Here is a 19243-nt window from a genome sequence, read left to right on the forward strand (position 1 = left end):
AGAATCGATTTCTAATTGAATCACGACTTCAAGAGTCGGAATCAAACACGTCGGGACATTAAATAGTATCTTATTATATGTTATATTAGCTATTTGACCCCAATGGATTGGTTTCACCGTATTAGGATGTGTATTTAAACGCGTTAGAATGCGAGCAAATCACAGTCCGCTCGCCATTTCAGGAATTAATCGGGCAGGATTATAATTAATAGTGCTGACCTCAAGTAGATGCGGCCGCACGCCAAAGCTGTGTTTATGGTCAGGCACGGTGGTTGACTCTGAACGAGCCTGTGGTGGAGCCTGTCCGTGCAGTGCCAGTGTGGCATGTGCAGCGGCTGCAGGCTGGAAGCTGTTTGCTGATAGTAATAAAAAAAAAAAAAAAAAAAACGAGTCGGCCGTGCGGATGGAAACTGCGGCCGAGCGTCTCCATCACTCTGCGTCGCGCCAAGAGCGCCGTTCGCTTCTTCACATTCAAATGCAAATGCACGGCGGCTCTCCCCGGATTCACATGGGGCCCTCTGAAGAGCGCAGACTAATTGCTGAGCTCCCTCAACCCCGCGATACCCCCCACCCCCTGCCCGCCCGCAAAGAGAATTGCTCTCGTCGGTCTGGTAGCGTCGCTTATCATCTCCAAGGCTCTAAAATCTGCGTTTACAACATTTGCTCAGCATCGCACGGTGTAAACACACCCGGGGACCGACCTGGCGAGCGCAGTAAAGCACTCGGAGGCTGATGAGTCGGCCCAGGTGTTTTTCTTTCTTCTTTTTTTTTTTCAACCGTTGTGGTCGCGTGTGCCGTAAAATGGCAACAATAAACGACGTACGCGGCGTTTTTCCAGCGCAACTTTTCTCAGCTCGGTCGCGAGTCGTGTTTCTTGCGCTTAACCCCTGTGCGCTGCGGTATTACGGGTTGCAGTTGAGTCACTCGGCGCTAATGAGATCACCGCGAGATCGTGTGTGTCTGTGCGGCTTGACTAATTCTTAGCGGATGACGCAGACGGAGGCACCAGTGAGTGATTCAGAGAAAGTTCTGACCTCCTGCGCGACTCTTTTTTGTTCTTTCTTTTTTTTTTACCCTCGTGGGGCACCAATTTGGTTCCAGCTTTTTTCTTTTGAAATGTGCAACTGCTGTTCTTCGGTCGCTCTTAAGCCCGCCTGCAGCCACCAGACGGAGGCGCTGGACTGCTATCAGTTCGGTCTCCGTGCAGGAAGATGCGTATCAACACGCAACAGTGACACTCAAGCTGGCGTCGCTCTTGTTTTATAACATGGGGCTTTATCTTGAGCCGAGGTCACTGGTGGTTCGGTTGCACAGAAACCCCCCACCCGCCCCCTAATACCCTCCTCAGCCTAAAACCTACACACACACACACACACACACGGAGCACTTCAGGACCTACATTAGTGTCAGTCGGCTGCCGCTCGGATCAAAGCCAATGGCTGCAGAGGTCAGTTGACCCCTTAACATTTGTTTTCCTCGCTAACTCTACCCGGAATTCCTGCCCCTCCCACCCCCAAAATTATACCCTTCCCTGTTAGAAAAAAAAATTAAATTAAAAATAAAAATCACTCTCTGCCTCCTTGTGGAGTCCAGCAGGCAGTTGGTTCGAAGGGCCCGGTGCGTTTTCGCTTCTCGAGGGCTTTGCTCTGGCAGGCTCTCAAGTAGGCGCCGCTAAGCTCATTCACATGCTTCCCGCTTGATTCCTCTCGCAGCCATTCACCGTGTCCACCAGTCCCCCCCCCCCCCCCCCCAGGCCACGGTGGGAAATAAACAGTAGTTCCCAAGTGCCTTTTAAACACGGGCCGGGCCGGGCCAGGAACTCAGGAACTGCAGAGTCCAGCTTCAGCCACCCACCGTTACTCGGGGGAGGAGGGTGTAACCGAAGCCGATTTACTCCAGGATGCGATGGCGGGGCTGGCACGGTGCCTTCCTTCCTTGAAATGAAATGAAAATCTTTATTTTGAACTTAAAAATCAAACAAAATAACATTAATGAAAGCCACAGTATATAAAATGAAAAACAATAACAATAAAATGCGATATTGGTCCTCTTAAAGGTGTTTAAAGAGGCGTAGGAAGAAGTAAATACTTATTTACTCCAACCCCTTTAATTATATAATAATCATTCTCCACAGAAACAGTTTCACAAAAAATGTGTAATCCTGTGGTATATAAATGTATATCATATAATCGCATATCTTCATACACAGTCCCCTGATATGTATATATTATGTTTGTACATTGAATATACATGTATGTATTAAAATATATTTGTGCATTTTACCCATATAACTATACATAGCCCTTATAAACTATCCAATTACTTTATATCAACTAGGCGTCACACAACTATCCATCCTTCCTTCCTTCCTTATTTCCTTGCATCCTTCCTTCCATCCATCCTTCCTTCCTTCCTTCCTTCCTTCCCTCCTTTCGGACAAAAGACAAAGTCCCACCTTCTTCATCAGGGACGTTGTGATCCAGGTGGCGACGGAAGTGCCTGCCCAGCGCTTAGTTCATCCTCCCGAGCCCCGGAGGAAGGGCCATGTGATCCGCCAGCTTAGCTCGTTGAGTTAACACTTCGTGCTCCGCCTTAATAAGACTCCTAATTAGCTTTATTTAGTGCGCGCCAACTTCATTCAGGTGCCGCAGGGTTCAGACACGCGTTCTTATCGGCCTAGCGCCGGACACGGCCACCACTGCAGTGCTTTATTTCTTTCCTGGTCAAACAAGCGCGGATTATTCCCGGCACTGTTTTATAAACCGATCTCGCACTGTGCCCGTTTTCAGTCCTAGCTGCTGCAGCACATTTATCCAGAACTTTCTTTAGATTGTAGAAAGTGTTCCATTTACAGTAGCCCTCTGGTTACAGCCTCATAGTAAAAGGCTGCTTTCAGAGTCACACATTTTCTGATGACTTAACCATTGAAATGTTGGGCTTCTCTCCTTCCTTTGGTACTCAATAACACCCTGGAAACACAACACATTTTTAGACAACACGGGAAAACTTAGATTCTTGTTGAACAAAATTTTGTTGTGCTTTGGCTTTGCCTAAATGCCCTTTGCTCTCTCAATGTACACACACATCCACTTGAAGTCCAACTTAAGGGTGTGTATCCATCCACATTTCTTGTGTTCCATTGCAACTCAGTACCAACTCAGCGTGGGTGGAGCGAAAGTCCCCTGACGTCTGCTATGCTCTCCGTGTCTCCGGACTCATGTGTTTTGCTGTTTCGTAGTTTAATCGAATTGTTTTGACACTTTTGTCGGCCTTAAAGTACTTTTGCAGGGTTTAAAATAAATGATTTGGTTTAAAACTGTTGACTTGTAGGAAAACACTGACCTAGCAGACCAAATAAAGACGGTGAAACGGCCAATTAAGTCTCAAAATCTTCCATAACAAACAGCCTTTATGTAATTTGTTGGACCCACTTTGCATTCGTTCGCCCGCAGCAGGTCGAATGCCCTGCCAGCGACGCCCTTTGCTCTCTGGACGTCACGCGTCTCTGTACCAGTGGGCGGGCGCTGGGGGTGCTCGCTCGGACCTCGACGTTTGGCCAGAGCGGCCGCAGATAGCGACCTCTGCTTTGCCGCTCCCGCCAACGCCGCCGCGTGACCTTGCCGCGCAGCCCCTGCAAAGCCTCCACCTGCTCTCTCACACGGGCTAATGGATAAAAATACCCGGCAGATCCCACGGACTCTCTGTCAATAGAGACTCAAGGACAGCTGCCAGCCGCCCTGTTAGCAGGCGGGTGGGAATGTACAAACAAAGACGGGCAGAGAGGGCGCTCACACGCACGTCAACGCAAACACACACAAACTTGTGCGCCGGTCGACCGTCATATCTCTGCCAACCGCCCCCCCCACCCCCACACCGCTCACCACCACGCACCCCACCCCCACCCCCACCCCCAGGTGTATGAAGAGCTCTATGTGCAGCTGTGGGATAAACTGCCGCCACTGCTGTTTTGTCTGCCTGGGAGGGGCTGGTAGGTGTGTGTGTGTGTGTGTGTGTGTATAGAGGGGGGGTGGAGGGGTCTCTTCCTTCCCTCCCTCCCTCCCTCCCCCCGCTCCCACTTGGCACACTGACACAGACGCGCTGCGGCGTTTCTGCTGAGGAGACAGTACAACGCAATACATTTCCATTAGCGGATTCTGCGTCGTAGGCAGTGTGACCTCCCGACCTTCAGCCACGGCCGTCTCGACTCCCGCCGGTCCGTTTACCTCGTTGCACCGCCTCCGGGGCCGGCCGCCTTACCTTCTCTGTCCTCTTCATTCAAACCTCGACGAGTCTGCCGTGCATTTATTTCTTTATTTTTTTTACTGCAAGGTCGCATTTAAAGCAGAAAGGAGAATCTTTGGATCTATACAGCGCGTGTGACCGTCCCGGTTGTTTTTAATGAAAGTGACTTTTAAGCGTCCCTCTATGTTTTAATGAGCTACAGTGAGGCCTGAGGGAAGGAGGAAAGGCGGGAGGGGAGGGGAGGGGAGGAAGTGTGTGTTGCTCTGAGCTGTCAGGTAAATTGGACTTCAGGGCCAAGATTTATCTTATATATCTTGTACTGAGTTTATGACAGCTAATTTTTCATCAGTTTCGTGAAAGAGACATTTTTCTACGTTGTGACATTCGTCCACCGCAAAATCCCCGACTGCCCAGACCGCTTGCTTTAGCGTTTAGATATTTGCGATTCGTGCTTAATGATTGATGAAGTGAAAATCAGGCACACAGTTCCTAGAGGTGAAATGCCCCTTTAAAGTAAACTGGCATGTAGAACAAATACTACAACAAGGACTACAGCGCTGACAGCTCTTAATGTTCCACTATCCTCCGAAGTTGGAATGTCAGGTCATCATGTGACCCACCAGCCCATCCCCAGGTCAATGCAGCCCACTCCCCCCGCACCCCGAGTCTGTGACTGGGGTCTGGCTGCTCTGCTGGTCCATTCATTCCGTCTTCACCGTCACTGAAAGGTCGTCCCGAGAAGCATGGCACAGCCTCTTATGGTCTGCTGCCGTGATTTCACCCTCAAGCAATTGCATTAGCGCTGTGATATATGCAGGTGTCTGGCCGCTCGCCGCTACTTACTCGTACCCGGAACGTGATGGAATTCGCAGCTCTGAATTCTGAGAAGAGCGGAACGCACGAGGGAGAGGCGTTTCTTCTTTTCTGTCAGTCGCCTATTGAGTTATTGACGTTGCACCGTCATTTATTATGGTTAACCTTTGGCGTCGGGTGCAAACGTCTGTGAACGTACTTGAGAACACAGAGTGAAATTGTCCCTTTTTTGGATTGTAGGAGAATTGCAGAAGAATTTTAAAAGATTTTTTTTTTTTAGCCATTGATTCTCTTAATAAAAAAAAAAACCCCAGTGCTCAATGCAAATAAGGCAAATTCTTTGAAACCCTCCCTGCGTGCATTCACGGCCTTAATAGTTGACCCGATTGTGACACATGGTGTGCCATATATCACCCGCTATAGGTTAGAACACAGCAGGGGGTGAGAGGAGCAACTCAGATGGCCCCTTAGGCCGTGTGTGTGTGTGTGTGTGTGTGTGTGTGGACAGTGAGACTGTTGCTGGTGTCATCCGAGGAATGCGAGCCTCACTCCCTGCGCTGACACACAAGACGGCCCCTCGCCGTCACGGTAACTGGAACCAGAAATACCTGGCGTCGGTGGCTGACCGTCGGTGGCAGAGCGTCGGTGGCTGAGCGTCGCTGGGATTGTAAAGGCGAGACGCAGGAAAAGGAAAGGCGTCGGCTTCAAAGCAGGATTCATCCGCACAGAGCTGCAGTAAAACGGATGGACAAATTGTCTCAGACAACAACGTGTCCTTATTTTACCTGCACAGCTCCCACGGTCATGGAAATGCCGGAGAAGTCATGAAATTTGAATTTTGCATTTCTTCTTCCGCTTGACGAGTACAAACAGTCACTCTAGCCGGCATGTCGGTCGTGCCTGTGCGTTCTGAGCTGTTTTTTGCCCCCCATTCTTTGCATCGTCAGCTGTTTTGTTCCTATTCCAGCCTCGCGGCCGTCGTTAAGTTCAGAGAGGTGAAGGTGCCGACTTTAAAAGCTCCCCCCTCACGGTGACTCGTGGGCAAGTAGTTGGAAAAAACTAGGTCGTCCTCCCTCCTCTCGCTCCCCAAGTTTCCGAGGATTAATTTGTGCTTTTCGCAGCTTTTTTTTTTTTTTTCTCCAGAAATCAGAACAACAACAACAACAACAACAAATCCTCGCCGCACTTTGCGCTGCGATTAGCGCGGCCGTTCTCCCTCCGGCTGCTGGGGATCAAGTCGGTAAGCGTCTTAGACAGGAGTGGGCGCAGTGAGCTGCCGAGGGGGGGAAAAAGAAGGGTGCAGGGCGCACGGAGGTGCGAGAGTCGGTATCGTGGATGGCGGCGTGATTCTCAATAGGTCTGACTCAGACCAGCCTGGAGGGAAGTGAGTGAGGACGCCCGCAGCCACAGGAGGAGGGGTCACAATGTGTTGCTCGTCCTGCCAGCCCCTCTGTTGGCTGGTGAGACGCAACACTGCGTTAAAAGCTCATTCATTTCCATCAAGCGCCCTGGCAGCGCCGACAGGAAGTACATATGCTTCCCGGTCGACTTCTCCCGCTTTCCCCCGCCGTCCTTTGGCTCGACCGCTGCAGCAAACATTGACGACAGCAGACGGATCTTCTGCCGTTCTGCTTTTCGTGTTTTTTTTTTTTGCGGCAGTGTCTTCAACAGCTGGGCTGTCTGTCTGTTCCTTCGGTCTCTTAATCACAAACCTGTCTGTTTTCCACCATCGGCTAGCTTGAGGAGCAACTCCTTCTTGATAAATGGTGCAAAACTGGCAGGCAACATATGATGTATTATTATAAAATATATTTCGTCATAACGATTTAACAATGATTTAGTTATAGCTGATAAGTCGATTCTATTATTTATTTATCTTCTCTCCAATTTTCTGCGCCCCTGCTAGCGCCCCCCATTTGGAAAACCACTGTCGTAGAAATCCAGTGAAACCCCATCGTGAACTCAGAACTCTTCTTTGGCATTCGATCTTCTAAAGAAACTCACTTATGAAAAAAAGAAAGTGGTCCGCTGTTTCCGTTGCAACCAGTCATTAGTCGCTGACCTCCCGGTGATATCACGTCTTGATAACCGTCACGTACAGCTACCGGCAGTGGTTTGCTTCCTGCTTGCACCGCTGGAGCCGCAAAATGTGTCTCCAAAATACCCCCCACCCCTCCAAGCCCATACCCTCCACCACTCAGAAACCTCCCCTTTGTATCCGGCTCACGATATATTTTACCAAACAAACCCCGAGCGTCCTGCCCACTTTGACCAGAAAGAGACAAACAACACGCCGCTGGGATCACTTGCCAGAAGGATTTCCTTCCCATTACGAAGGTTTTCCTGGAGCTGGGCGGGGGGGCAGGGTTGTTACAAAGAGGAGCCACAACTATTGATCTGCTCTGCCGGCTGACTCACTGAGGAGGCAGTGAAACGGCCGCCATGTGTCTCCTTTTTACAGCTTTGTCACACTTAATCTGTCATTTTCTCCGCAAGCTAAGAAGGGAAAATGTCATGGCGGTGCTCGCAAACGGCCCCATCAGTCCCCTGATGCGCGGCCGATCCGTCTCCCAGCCGCTACGGCCTCACTGCGAAGGCAGTGCACATTCGTCTCAAGGCAGTTGATGTCATGATGTGAACCGGGTGGCGGGTTGGAGTGTTGGAGTGTTGGCAGGGATGTGAGTCTTTGGCCGTCTCGCTGTTCGATTCCAATTCTTGAGATCACAATTTGATTCAAAATCGATTCTCAATTCAAACAATTCTCTGTTCAGAAACTGATACGGTGCATAGCGTGTTAATAATCAGGCAATTTTCAGAATACAGTAGTTTTAGTAGGGTGGTTTTTAAATGTGGCATAAGCAAGTCTCAATTCTCAGCCGACTACACGTTCAAGATAAACCAAACAATAAAACTTCTGTTAATAAATAAAATTGCCTCACTACGCTCGCTGAGACCAGCAGGGAGGGAGACCGACTGTTGCTCAGCGACTGCTGGACGTCCATCTTGTCCTTCACCCCTGCACCACGGAGCCCTTTGTGTGTCTCCCTGCGAGGCTCACCATTGTTCTCTGCAGGTGAAAGCTCCCTTCCTTCTCTTCCCTCTTTTGATGTCGCTCGTCTCCGGCGGGTGACGGATGCATGCGTGGGGGTTGGGGAGGGCATTCTGCTATCTGCACCCAGCCAGAGCCCAGGGAGTAAATTGCGTCGGCTGGTTTGGGCTGCGGTCAAAAAAGGGCCCTGATTAGAGGAAAGCCTCCGATCTGGCTCGCAGACACTGCGGTGTGACGAGATAAGGGAAGCAGTGACGCGTTCTAACTATAGCTGGAGGGGCCGGGTGACCCTGGGGCGGGGGGGGCTTGGAACTTATCTGCAAACACTGGAAATGACAGTAATGTGCAAATGTTGCAAAGATTTGCCGCCACTTTTGAGATGACGGTGCGTTTTCTTACCTCTCCAATGCGATCGTTTGAGGCTGTTAAACTCTATACACTGCCAGTCAAAAGTTTGGACATTCTTCTGCTTTAATGGTTTTTCTTTCAGTTTCATGACTATTTACATTGTAGATTGTCACTGAAGGCATCAAAACTATGGATGAACACATATGGAATATGTATTAAACAAAAAAGTGTGAAATAACCCAAGCAAGTTTTTTTTATTTTATTTTATTTTGGATGATCTAAAATAGCCACCCTTCATATAAAATATACAACATAACATATTTAGGTATTTAACATTTTTGCTACATTAATACATCATATCTTGGTCATATATTTGATTTGATGAAGTAGTAAAGATAAAGAAGAAACAAGTGTGTCCAAACTTTTGACTGCTAGTGTAACTCTGGTTAACGGGGAAGCGCCACTGCTTTACATTGGTCTTGATGACTGTTTATTAGTATTTCCAATGTTCTAAATTTGCTTTCTGAGTGCAGGTACCAGCTGTTTCTGATTTTATCCAAATGCCACAAAATGTCCCAAGAAATCGGCCGATCACAATAAGTTATTGACTCTCATTATTTCATCGGCTCAAAAGAAGCAAAAAAAAAAAAATCAAAATCAACAATGGCCGATGTTATCGACCAGGAAGTTCCCAGGCAGTGTTTACAGTTTTTCCCTCAGATTACAGGAATTCAAGACACAAAACGCTTTTACTTCTCTTGTGAACAAGTTCACATCCTCTTTCGTAAGGTTGCTGACCTGTTTCTCTAAAGAGTACCTTTTTTTTTTTTTTCCTAAACGAAACAAGTTTTAGTTTTCACTGCAACTTGAGGGCCCTCTCTTTTTGTGGGAAGTCTCACTGAACACAATGCAGGCCAAACATCACCACTTCCTTGACCTGCACACTGCCCAAACATGGCTTTGCCACTCAAGAGGCTGGAAGTGGTCCAACACTGCACCCTGCCCTTCTGGGGCCCCAACATAATAGGTGGAAAATGGACAATGTCTTGGTCATTGTATGCGTGTGTGTGTCGCAGGGCACCGCGGCGGCCAGGACAAGGCGTGCTATTGTTTAATTTGTACGCAAAGCGAGGAAATGCCTTGACCCGTTTGGCTGCATTTCACTGCAACGCGCGCTGTGACAAATGAAGGTGCTAAACGAGAACGCGGCGTTACGTCGAGAGGCCCTCGGCTGAGTGTTTTGGCAGTGGAGTGCGAGGAATGCCATCGGCGCAAAACGAGCTCTTAAAGTTAGCGCAAAGTTTTTTTTTTTATCATAGAAAGCATCTTCTTCCTTCGGTCAAATCCGTCTCTGTTCCTGGAAGGGAAGTCATTTGAGAGAGGTTGGGGGGGGAAGTGTTGTAGAGTTTTAAGATTCCACTTGCAGTGAGCAAGTGTTAACATATTCAGTCTTCACTCAGCATGCGTAATGAGCAAATCTTTTTCTTGCTCTCGGGCCCCTTTTCCTGTCACCGCTTCTCACAGAAAGCTCCTTCTTCCTGGTTCTGTTCTCGCAAGAGTATCTAGTGGCCCTGTGTTTGGCTAAATATATCAACAAAAACACGTAGGGTTGGAGTTAGTGTCTCTACCAGCCTCTTTTTTAGACCATTTGAACAGGGGATGAAAGTCAATAATAAAAAAAAAAAGTTGAATGCTTTATGAAGCAGATAGTTCCCATGCAAAGACAAATTCGAACCAGAATTGAAACTGTGAGCACCCAGTCTTGCTGCAATTTGACGGCTCCGTCCGTGTCCTCAAGCTGTTCCGTTTGTGATTGCGTTTGGCTCGGTCTGCAGCGAGCAAGACGGCAATGAGGAACAGGAGTGGGACTGGATCGTTCGGGGCCCGGGGAGTGGAAAGAAACGGGGTCCTTTACATTCTTTCCATACAGTCAAACGTGAAATTTTTCAGACTCAAGCCACAATTGATGGTTGAGCATATTTCACCCCGTGAAGCTGCTTGTTTCAGTGATGTCACTGTTGGAACGGAGAGGGAAAAGAAAACCAGCAACACTGCCACCTAGCGGTGATTCCCTGTCCTGATAATTGGACACCAATTCTTGCTAGTCTTCATGCAAGTCATTGGAGGGAAGGTGAGGGCCGCCAGTTTAGAGGGTTTTTAAATTGTGACAGTAGATCACGTGTTGATTATCATTCTCTCCTCATTAGGAAATGTTTGAAGCGCAGTCATGTCAGAGAATTACCTTGAAGAGTTAAAAACAAGAGCCTGACGTGCTCTCTGTTAAAGTTTACATTTATTTTACCAATACATAACCATGAAACGGTACTTTTATCCACAAACAGTTTCTCCCTCTGTCTGAACGCAAAGTCTTCATTAGCTCAGGCTTCATGTTAACACTGCAGCTCCGCAGTCGCTCGGTAGGTGGCAGCATGTGTCCGAGCTCCCGCTCTTCCCCGCCGCACCGGCAACATGGGGCAGGTTTTTCTTTTTTTTGGAGCGTGGTTTGTCGGTCGGTCAGGAGGTTTCTCGGCGACGTAACACTTCGTGCGTCCGCTTCATTCAGGGCGAACACAAACATACGTTTGTCGTAGAGGGAGGAAAGGACAGTATCGCGGTTTTACATCACGCCTGTATAAAAGAAAGTCGACGGTTACTTTATTCTTGCACTATTAAAAAAAAAAAAAAAAAAATCTATTTCAAATATACTGTACACTTTTTCATCTTTATATTTTAATCTTTTTAAAACACCAAGCAGGACGAGCACCTCAAATTTCGTTGTATGTTCTCTCGCATTGACAATAAAGGATTCTGATTCTGACTTCGTCATCAGGTCCGACACGTGCCTTCCACTCGCGCTGTGTCCGTTTCCGCTTTTCACCAGCCACACTTTTGGTGTTATTTTTTTTTTTCTACATCAAATTATCTTAACTACATCCAAAATAGTGATGTCGAGATTCTACTATTTTGTCACTCGCCTTTAATAGTTAATAGTGTGTTTCCTTTTCTCACACCAGTGAGAATCTGCAGCTTCCCCTCCAGTGTGTCACTGGCAAAGCACTTTTCACAACTTTTTTTTTTTTTTTTTTTTTTTTTATAAGCGTACATTGTAGCTCCCATTGCCAACACACAGAGTGACTGTTGTGTGTGTGTGTGTGTGTGTGTGTGTGTGTGTGTGTGTGTGTGTGTGTGTGTGTGTGTGTGTGTGTGTGACCGGGTCTGAACACTCAGTCTCTGTTTCCTGTTGCTCTGCTGTCACCACATTTACCTCCACTGACAGAGGCCTTCTAGTTGCTGCCACCAGCACAACCCACACACGCAAACGCATGCACACACGCACGCACGTACACTCACTCACACACACACACACACACACACACACAGTGTCAGTGGCCCCAGTGTGTACCAACAGACAGAGAGTGGCTGTGCAGGCTGCCAGCACCCAGTGAGGGCCACTTTGTTTCACCTCTGGTTTGGAGCGAGTCCAAACAATCCCAGAGTCGCTCGCCGGGTCACTTAATGAAGTAATTGAATGGGGAGTTTATAGTTGTGTAGCGTACTTCTTTTATACCCCCCCACCCTCCTCCCCTGTAAGGTACTTTATGGTTTTCTATCTCGCTGCCCATTCACACAAATCAATGTCGCCGTCCTTGTAAGAGGCCTTGTGTCAAACGCGTCGCCTGCGTCGCACACGCCGCCAATGAACCGTCAGTATTTTACACGGCAGTGAGACGGCATCATTTCTTCCCGTTAGGGTCTTGTTTTGGAACTTTATCGGCGTGTTAAAACTGCTGGCCGGGGAAGCTGATATATTTATATGGTCTTAGTATATTTAGTTGAGTTAAAATTCTGAACAGACTTGCCTGTGATCAATATGCAACAATTTTTTTTGTATTTGTTAATAAAAGAAATATGAGCAGCAGGTTTTTAAACATGTCCACTTAACAGAAATGTCTGGAAAACATCTCGGATACTAAATCAAAAGTGGGAAATCTCTCAACCAAAATTCAGTAGAACTTGCATAAAGGCTGCCAGTTTCTAGTGAAACTGGAATTTCTTTCTCCGTTTTGCTGTTGACAAAACAATAAATTATGGATTTAATCAACTAGGAACTGTAGTTGCAAGCTCCATTTGTCTAACATATATCCCCCCTTCTTTTTTCCCCCCCAGGACCTGGAGATTGTCTACTCTTATCTACATGGGATGGAGGCCTTGTCGAACCTGCGGGAGCATCAGCTGAGGTCAGTGTTCAGAACTCCTGCCAGTTCTGACATCAGCTCCGCTTTTCCATCGCCACAGTTGATCCGTGCGTGCAGGGTTTTTGGCAGTTATTGCACCAATGCATATACGAGTTCGAAGCCGTCTGCTTCCTGAACTGCGTCAGCAGTGAAATTCTTAGTAAACTGGAAGGTCCCATATTGTGCAAAGATTCCCTCGACCGATTTGTTTTGATGGTCAGATGTGGCTAAACCGTCAGTCATTTCCACAGAATAGACAAAAAAAATGCACCCTCTACTTCTTGTACTCTCTGTGCTTTTCAGCAAGGTGACAAATAAAGATCCAAAAAATAAACTCAATACGGGACCTTTAAATTCCCGGCTTCCCGTCACCACGTCTTCCCCGCCTGCCATGTATTTCCACACGCCGAATGTCCGAAGCCTGTTCCCAGCATGCTTGTATGCATACATGTGGATTATGGCGCCGACTGAACAATGTGGCAGTACATGACCCGTGAGCTGGAACATTCCACTGTGTGACCCTGCAGAGGCCCCCCACCCCACAGAAAAACCCTCCATCCCTGTTTGGATCCTGTGGAATGTCCCCGTGGTCCCACAAAGTGAACCGCTGCTAGCTGCCAACTAAGCCCCCCCCCCCCCCTTCAGCATTAAGAAAAAAAACACGTCCCAGGCAGCCAGACACTCCTCGAACTGCAGGATTATGTTATAACTTCTTTTCATATCATCTGAGGAGGAATGTGTTGGACTTTTTTTCCCCTCTGTCGTTTCGCAGGAACTGTTTTTCCTCGTCGTTGTGTAACAGGGGAATACGGCCGCCGCCGCCGCTGCCCCCAGCTATTTTTGAAGCCCTTTGTATTTTGATCAGCCACTGTAGTGTTTACTGCTGTTGCCTGTCTGTAGCACTGAAACACCCTGTTTTTTCACTGGAGAAATCATGGGGAATGTCTGACGCAAAAGACGCGCTCCTTCAAACTTCACACGTGGGGATTTCAAACAAGGCAGATTTCTTTCCAAGAACGCACTTGTTTGTCTGTGACGCGACCCGATATTTTTTGAGCTTTGCAAGAAAAACAAAATGTGCCATCAAAGAGAAAGAGCTCACTGCTAAACAAACACTTGAACTTTTTGCCTTTGCTATCGCATGGGTGCTTTAAAACGCATGCAAAGAAGTCTTTGCCACACACACAAGAGCAAGAGGTAGTGATGTAACCGCTCAGGGTGTAGAGATGTCGGCCAATTAAAAAGAGAAAGGGCATTTCAGATGTCTCGACTGACAAGTGGAGTAATGCTGATCCTCAGTATTACAACAGGATATAAAATGAATGAAAGACAAGATGAGCTCCGACATCTTGTCATTCTCGGAGGAGACTGATTTATCTGCTGTCGCTTTGGGTGGAAACGTCTGCACATAAAAGATGACGCCCAGCCAGCGAGCGAGACGAGCTGAAGTTCCATTAATTTCTTGCGTGCAAAGTAACAGAAGAGCTTTCTGGAAAAAATAAATAAATAGATAAATAAAAACCTTGAAAATGCTCCGGTTTTGGTGCCCCAGATATCTGTTTTGCAACGAAAAATCTCCATTTGTTTACATGAAACAAGAATCACCCACATTCTGTTGTAACATTTTGCCAAACAAGTTAAAGTGAGTCACTGGAGGACACTGACTCTACTCACTGTGCTCCCGATCCCGATCAATCACGCCTCAAAGATAAGAATCCCCACAAAGCAAAGCCGGATAAACAGGAAGTTACTTTGGCACATTTACAAATGTCCCAGTTAGGAAAACAAAGCAATTAAATTATTCATCCCCCCCCCCCCCCCCCCCCCGTAATTATGCTCATAAGTTCTCTTGTCCTCTGTTGTCTTTCCCCACTCTTCTCTCTCTCTCTCCTCTGCAGGATCATGTGTGAGACGGTGCGCTATGAGAGACACGAGGCCAATGAAGTGCTCTACTAGTAAGTGCCCCCGGTGCCTTGACCTGCCTGGGACGTTTGGATGGATATTGATGGTGTTTTGTCTGATAGCCGCGTGTAAAACAACGGGTGGGAAGGCCGGCGGGACGATATATCAGCCCCGTGTGATCACAGCGCTCTCGGGCCTCGGCCGTTACTCACAGTTATTGATGGGCCGAGGCGTGCGAGTCAACGCGGCGGGTGAATTCGCTGAGAACAAATGTCCATAAAACACAGAGACAGCCGAGCCGAACCTTTATGCGAGGGTATGTTCGACACGCCGCTTCGTTTCACAAAGCGGCATTAAAAAAAAAACAGCCTTGGATAATGTTTCCGCTCCAGATTAAGCTTAATTAAGTTAAGTCACCATGGCGATCTGAAAAAAGAAGAAGTAGCTGTAATAACCCCTTCAAGCATTTTATTTAAATTTTAGATTATAAAGAAGCAAAGCTTGTCACTCGTGGTAAAACTGCAAATTCTTACTGCTTTCAGCCAGCTACTGAGAAAAGTGTCCCCGTATTTCACCCATCTCCAGATTTTTATCTCCATCTAAAAGACCGTGTGAGTCTTGTCGAGTTTGCATATTTATTAAGCCCTCTGTTTCCAGTGCCCTGCAAAAACACTGTGTCTAGGGCTTCCGGTTGCCAGGTCGGGGGCGTCACAAGTGCCGGGTGTCGCCGCCGCCCTTTAACGCAAAAACATTCCGTCGCACGTGTGGCCGGCAACTGCGGGAGCCATAGCTTAACTGTGAAGGTCGTTAAATGAGGCTGAGGTCAAGTATGTCTATTCAATACTTGAACTCGCCGGCGCACATGCACACGGAACACATGCTGCATGTCGGCCACGTGACGTCGGCCGCCAGCGCCGGTTTAAAAATGTCAAGCGACGGCTTTGCGTCGGCCTTTAGCACCGGCGGAGAACAAGGAGATAAAACAGCAGCACGTAAACAAGGATAAATACCGACAGGGTTGCCGTCGGTCCAGGAGCCTGCAGGTTCTCTGGTACCGATCCAGATCAGCACCAGCACCAAAGAAAATGACTGAAACATCCGCCAGACTAACATTGACGCTAGACGCAGACACATTGATGAAATAATTGGTTTACCTAATGCAGGACCTTTGGCATGATTGCTGAGTCGTATCGGGAATCTTTAGGACAGCGTTTTTTTTTTTTTTTTTATGAGGCTGCTCAGCCTCTTAAAAAAATAATAAAAAAATGAAAAATGAACAGAGTTTGACAGCTGTCACATGCTTGACGTCCTTCGAACACCCGTGGTGGGAATTAAGGCCGTTAATTAACTCATTAAGTTGGCCTCACAGGGGGCTACAGAGAGGGCACATTGTCCCCTGTGTGGCTCTGTTTGCACCTCTGTGTGTGTGTGTGTGTGTGTGTGTGTGTGTGTGTGTGTGTGTGTGTGTGTGTGTGTGTGTGTGTGTGTGACTTCCTCGCTTGAAGCCCACTCGGTGGAATGGCTGCTGATTAAACAAAAGGAATGTAGATAAAGTCCAGTTTAAGTAAGATTCCCTCAGTACTTCACCACCAGTTACACACACACACACACACACACACACACACACACACACACACACTATAGATAACGCCTAATCTGCATTTTTAGCAGCTCCCCTCACAAAGAGCAGTCTTGAAGGTTGGACGCCAGCCGACTCCACAATGAATATATTGGTTTCCATACAGAAAAAGAGGCCTCTTGAGAAATGATTGTGATTAAACGATAAACATCATTCAATCTACGTCTTCAAAATGGCAGCGCTCGGGCAGTAATGATGGAAAATATGCAAATTGCATTGAGAATGATTACACAAAGAAATGGCGATAAGTAAACTGAGGGTGATGAATCTGTTTGGCAATTTTTGTAATGCAGTCATATAATTTTGTTTCGTTTTCTGGCTTATCCGTGGGGAGTGTTGATCTGCATTAAACAGCAGAGTCGCAGCTCATAATGAGAGTTATGAATTCAGCTCCGTTCTCGAGATAATTTCCCGTTGACCGTTGAAAATAAAAAAAATTGAAATGAAGAAGTAATTTAGATTTTTTCATTTGCGCCACCAAGTGTTTAGGTGAAAAAGTTAAAAGTCATCTGGGATTGGTTTAGTTTCTCTAAAACAATTTCTTTATGAATTGGTAGAATAACGGATAGAATATTGGACTTAAAGAAGCAATCAATGCAGTACCCAGTTACATCCCTATTAGCCGTTGTCTCTCTGTTCTTTTTGGTGTGTGCGTGTGTGTGTGCGTGTGTGCGTGTGCGTGTGCGTGTGCGTTTCGCGCAGTCATGTGTGAAGTAGTAGAACTGCGGCTGATAAGAGCCGCGGCTGATTAGATTGACTCCTCTTCTCCGCCAGATCCTAATCAACCCTCTCTTGTTGCGAACGCCACCAGCTTTTAAACAGCCCGCCTGCATTCCCCCGCTCCGCTCGGAACAGAATCAAATCATCCGCCGGGGGAGCGAGGGGCCTGTAAAAGTCGGAGGGAGGGAGGCTTAATTGCCACGGCGTCTCTATCAAGTCGTAAAAGTTGCTGCTGCGGCTGCTGCGTCACGACGTCGCTGGATAGCGACGGTGGTGGCGGCGGCTCGTTCCGCTTGAAGGAGGCTTCCTGAGGACGCTTCGACTGAGGAGACGCGGACAGTTTGCGCATTTTATGTGTAATACTTCGACACAAATCACGCCTTCGTGTCTCACTAGCAACGCAAGAGCGTTGTTGTCGTTGTAGTTGCGCGCGAGAAGCTGCTCAGACGGATCCAAGTGTTTTAACTCTTTCTCGTCAAACGGCCTTAATGGTGGATTAAAGTGCGGCGATTCCACCAAACGAGCGGGTTAATGACTCACACGCTCCTCGACTGCTCGTAATAGTTAGCAATCCTGGCGTAATGATTGGGGGATAAGGGTTATATTCATAAAAGTACTCATGTTATTTTTTTTCCCCCCCTGCTTGGGGGGCTTTGGATTGCTGACACATGCGCTCACACACACACAAACACACACACACACACACACACACACTGGCGCTCGCTCCATATCTCATGAAAACATCCCATACTGCGAAAGCCTGAACCCTCTCAGGATTTACCATCAAGAGATTAGAGTGCTAAAGTCCCTCCTGCGACGGAGGCTGACCACGCACTTTGCGCCGTGGCTGAAGAGGGTCAGCAGCTTTCCCCGCCCGCCCGCCCACCCGCCAGCCCGCCCGCACTGCTTTTTTTTTTTTTCTTTTCTTTCAATTCTCACTCCTCTCGACAAACTTGCATCGAAACCTTTGGATTTTCCTCAGTCGTACTCGCTAAATGTAGCAGAGGGCCGGACGAACTGGGCTCGGTGCTTCTTTTGCCGCTCTTCAAGGGAAACGCTGTGAGTACGGGATGAATTGAGTGGGAACCAACGCTTGATTTGTGACATCACAAAGGGCCGATTATCCAAAATTGCTCACTGAGAATTGGAGCCAATAGATGCAAAGGCACTGCTGACACTGAGTGTCGTTTTTCATAATGCAGTTGTATTTGGGTGCTTTTATACAATGAAAATGGTATTTTTTTGGAGAGAAAAAAAAAAAAAAGGAACAGTTTGTTGGGCGCCAACTGTGTGTAATCAAGTCAACAGCTGCCCAATAATCTTGCAACGTTGCTGTGCTGAAATAATAAGACCAGGCGCTAATCTCGCCAGCGCCAGCCTTTGGCGACAACCAGAATTTGACTCGTTGTCGAAACATCAGAGCAGCCTCTCGATTGATTGGAAAGCCCAATTTCGTCCGTCCTGCGTGGTTTAGCGTCTCCCCGGCGTGACGCTCCGAGCCGCTGGGTCTCCATCGTGGGTTTTCCCCACTTCAAGGCTCCCTGGAGGCTTTGACGCGTTTTGACGACGGCTTCCAGTAAGAGTGACCCAGTTCAGTCAAGCTGTCTCGGTGCATAACGGTCCTCTCGACCACCTCCCCCGCCCTCTCCCTACCGCTCTCCTCCACACCCTCTTCTGGTTCTTCATGCTCGTCCTCCTCCGCGAGACTCCCCCACCCCCCGACCTCCCACACCTACACCACCTCCACCCTCGCTCCGAAAAAATCTCTTCGCCGGCAAATTAATAATTTAGCATCTCGCCCGTGTCGTCTTCCGAAGCGAGTCTGAAGGGAAGCCGGTGGAGATCAGTCGGAGGAGAGGCGAACAGATGCTTTCCAACAGATTTTTTTTTTTTTCTTGCGGCGGCGGCGCGCTGTCTGCAGCCTCATTAGTTCCGCGAGGAAGGTGCAGCGGGGAGGATGAAGGAGGTGCGATACAAAAAAAGAGAAATAAAAAAGAAACCTTGGTCAGCACAGTGATGGGGGATGTGTGTCTGGGTGGGGCTGCTGCATCATACTTATTCTTCACGGAAGCGTTGTCTTTTTTCCCACCCTTCCTGTGTCCCGACTCCTCTGGGGTTTCGATCACTCTGTCTCACTCAGACCTGGTGGAAATATTTGTTGCAAATAAAAATGCGAGCTCCCGAGCGACTTGCAGCACCTGCTTGGATTTTGTATTTCATGAGCTCACATTTTTCCCCCCTTCATTTTTCCTTTCTTTTGCCAAATAGTAAACAGACAGATGGAGCCGTTTAGAT

General features: G+C 47.8%; 1 protein-coding gene across 8 annotated transcripts in view; it reads left to right on the top strand.

Annotated features, from left to right (window-relative positions):
* Positions 1-19243, top strand: part of rapgef2b (Rap guanine nucleotide exchange factor 2b) — a 97303-nt gene that overhangs the window by 15883 nt on the left and 62177 nt on the right. For all 8 annotated transcript variants that reach the window (XR_012929144.1, XR_012929145.1, XR_012929141.1 and 5 more), the window contains exons 2-3: positions 12620-12690; positions 14586-14642. Coding sequence is in view for 2 of the 8 variants with exons in the window: in XM_076048215.1 (XP_075904330.1) it covers positions 12620-12690; positions 14586-14642 (128 nt within the window). In the remaining 6 variants the exon portion in view is untranslated. The remainder of the gene's footprint in view (positions 1-12619; positions 12691-14585; positions 14643-19243) is intronic.

This window comes from Nelusetta ayraudi, unplaced genomic scaffold (assembly GCF_046127955.1).
Source record: "Nelusetta ayraudi isolate G7.1 ecotype Tasmania unplaced genomic scaffold, CSIRO-AGI_Nayr_v1 ptg000097l, whole genome shotgun sequence".
Taxonomy (NCBI): Eukaryota; Metazoa; Chordata; class Actinopteri; order Tetraodontiformes; family Monacanthidae; genus Nelusetta; species Nelusetta ayraudi.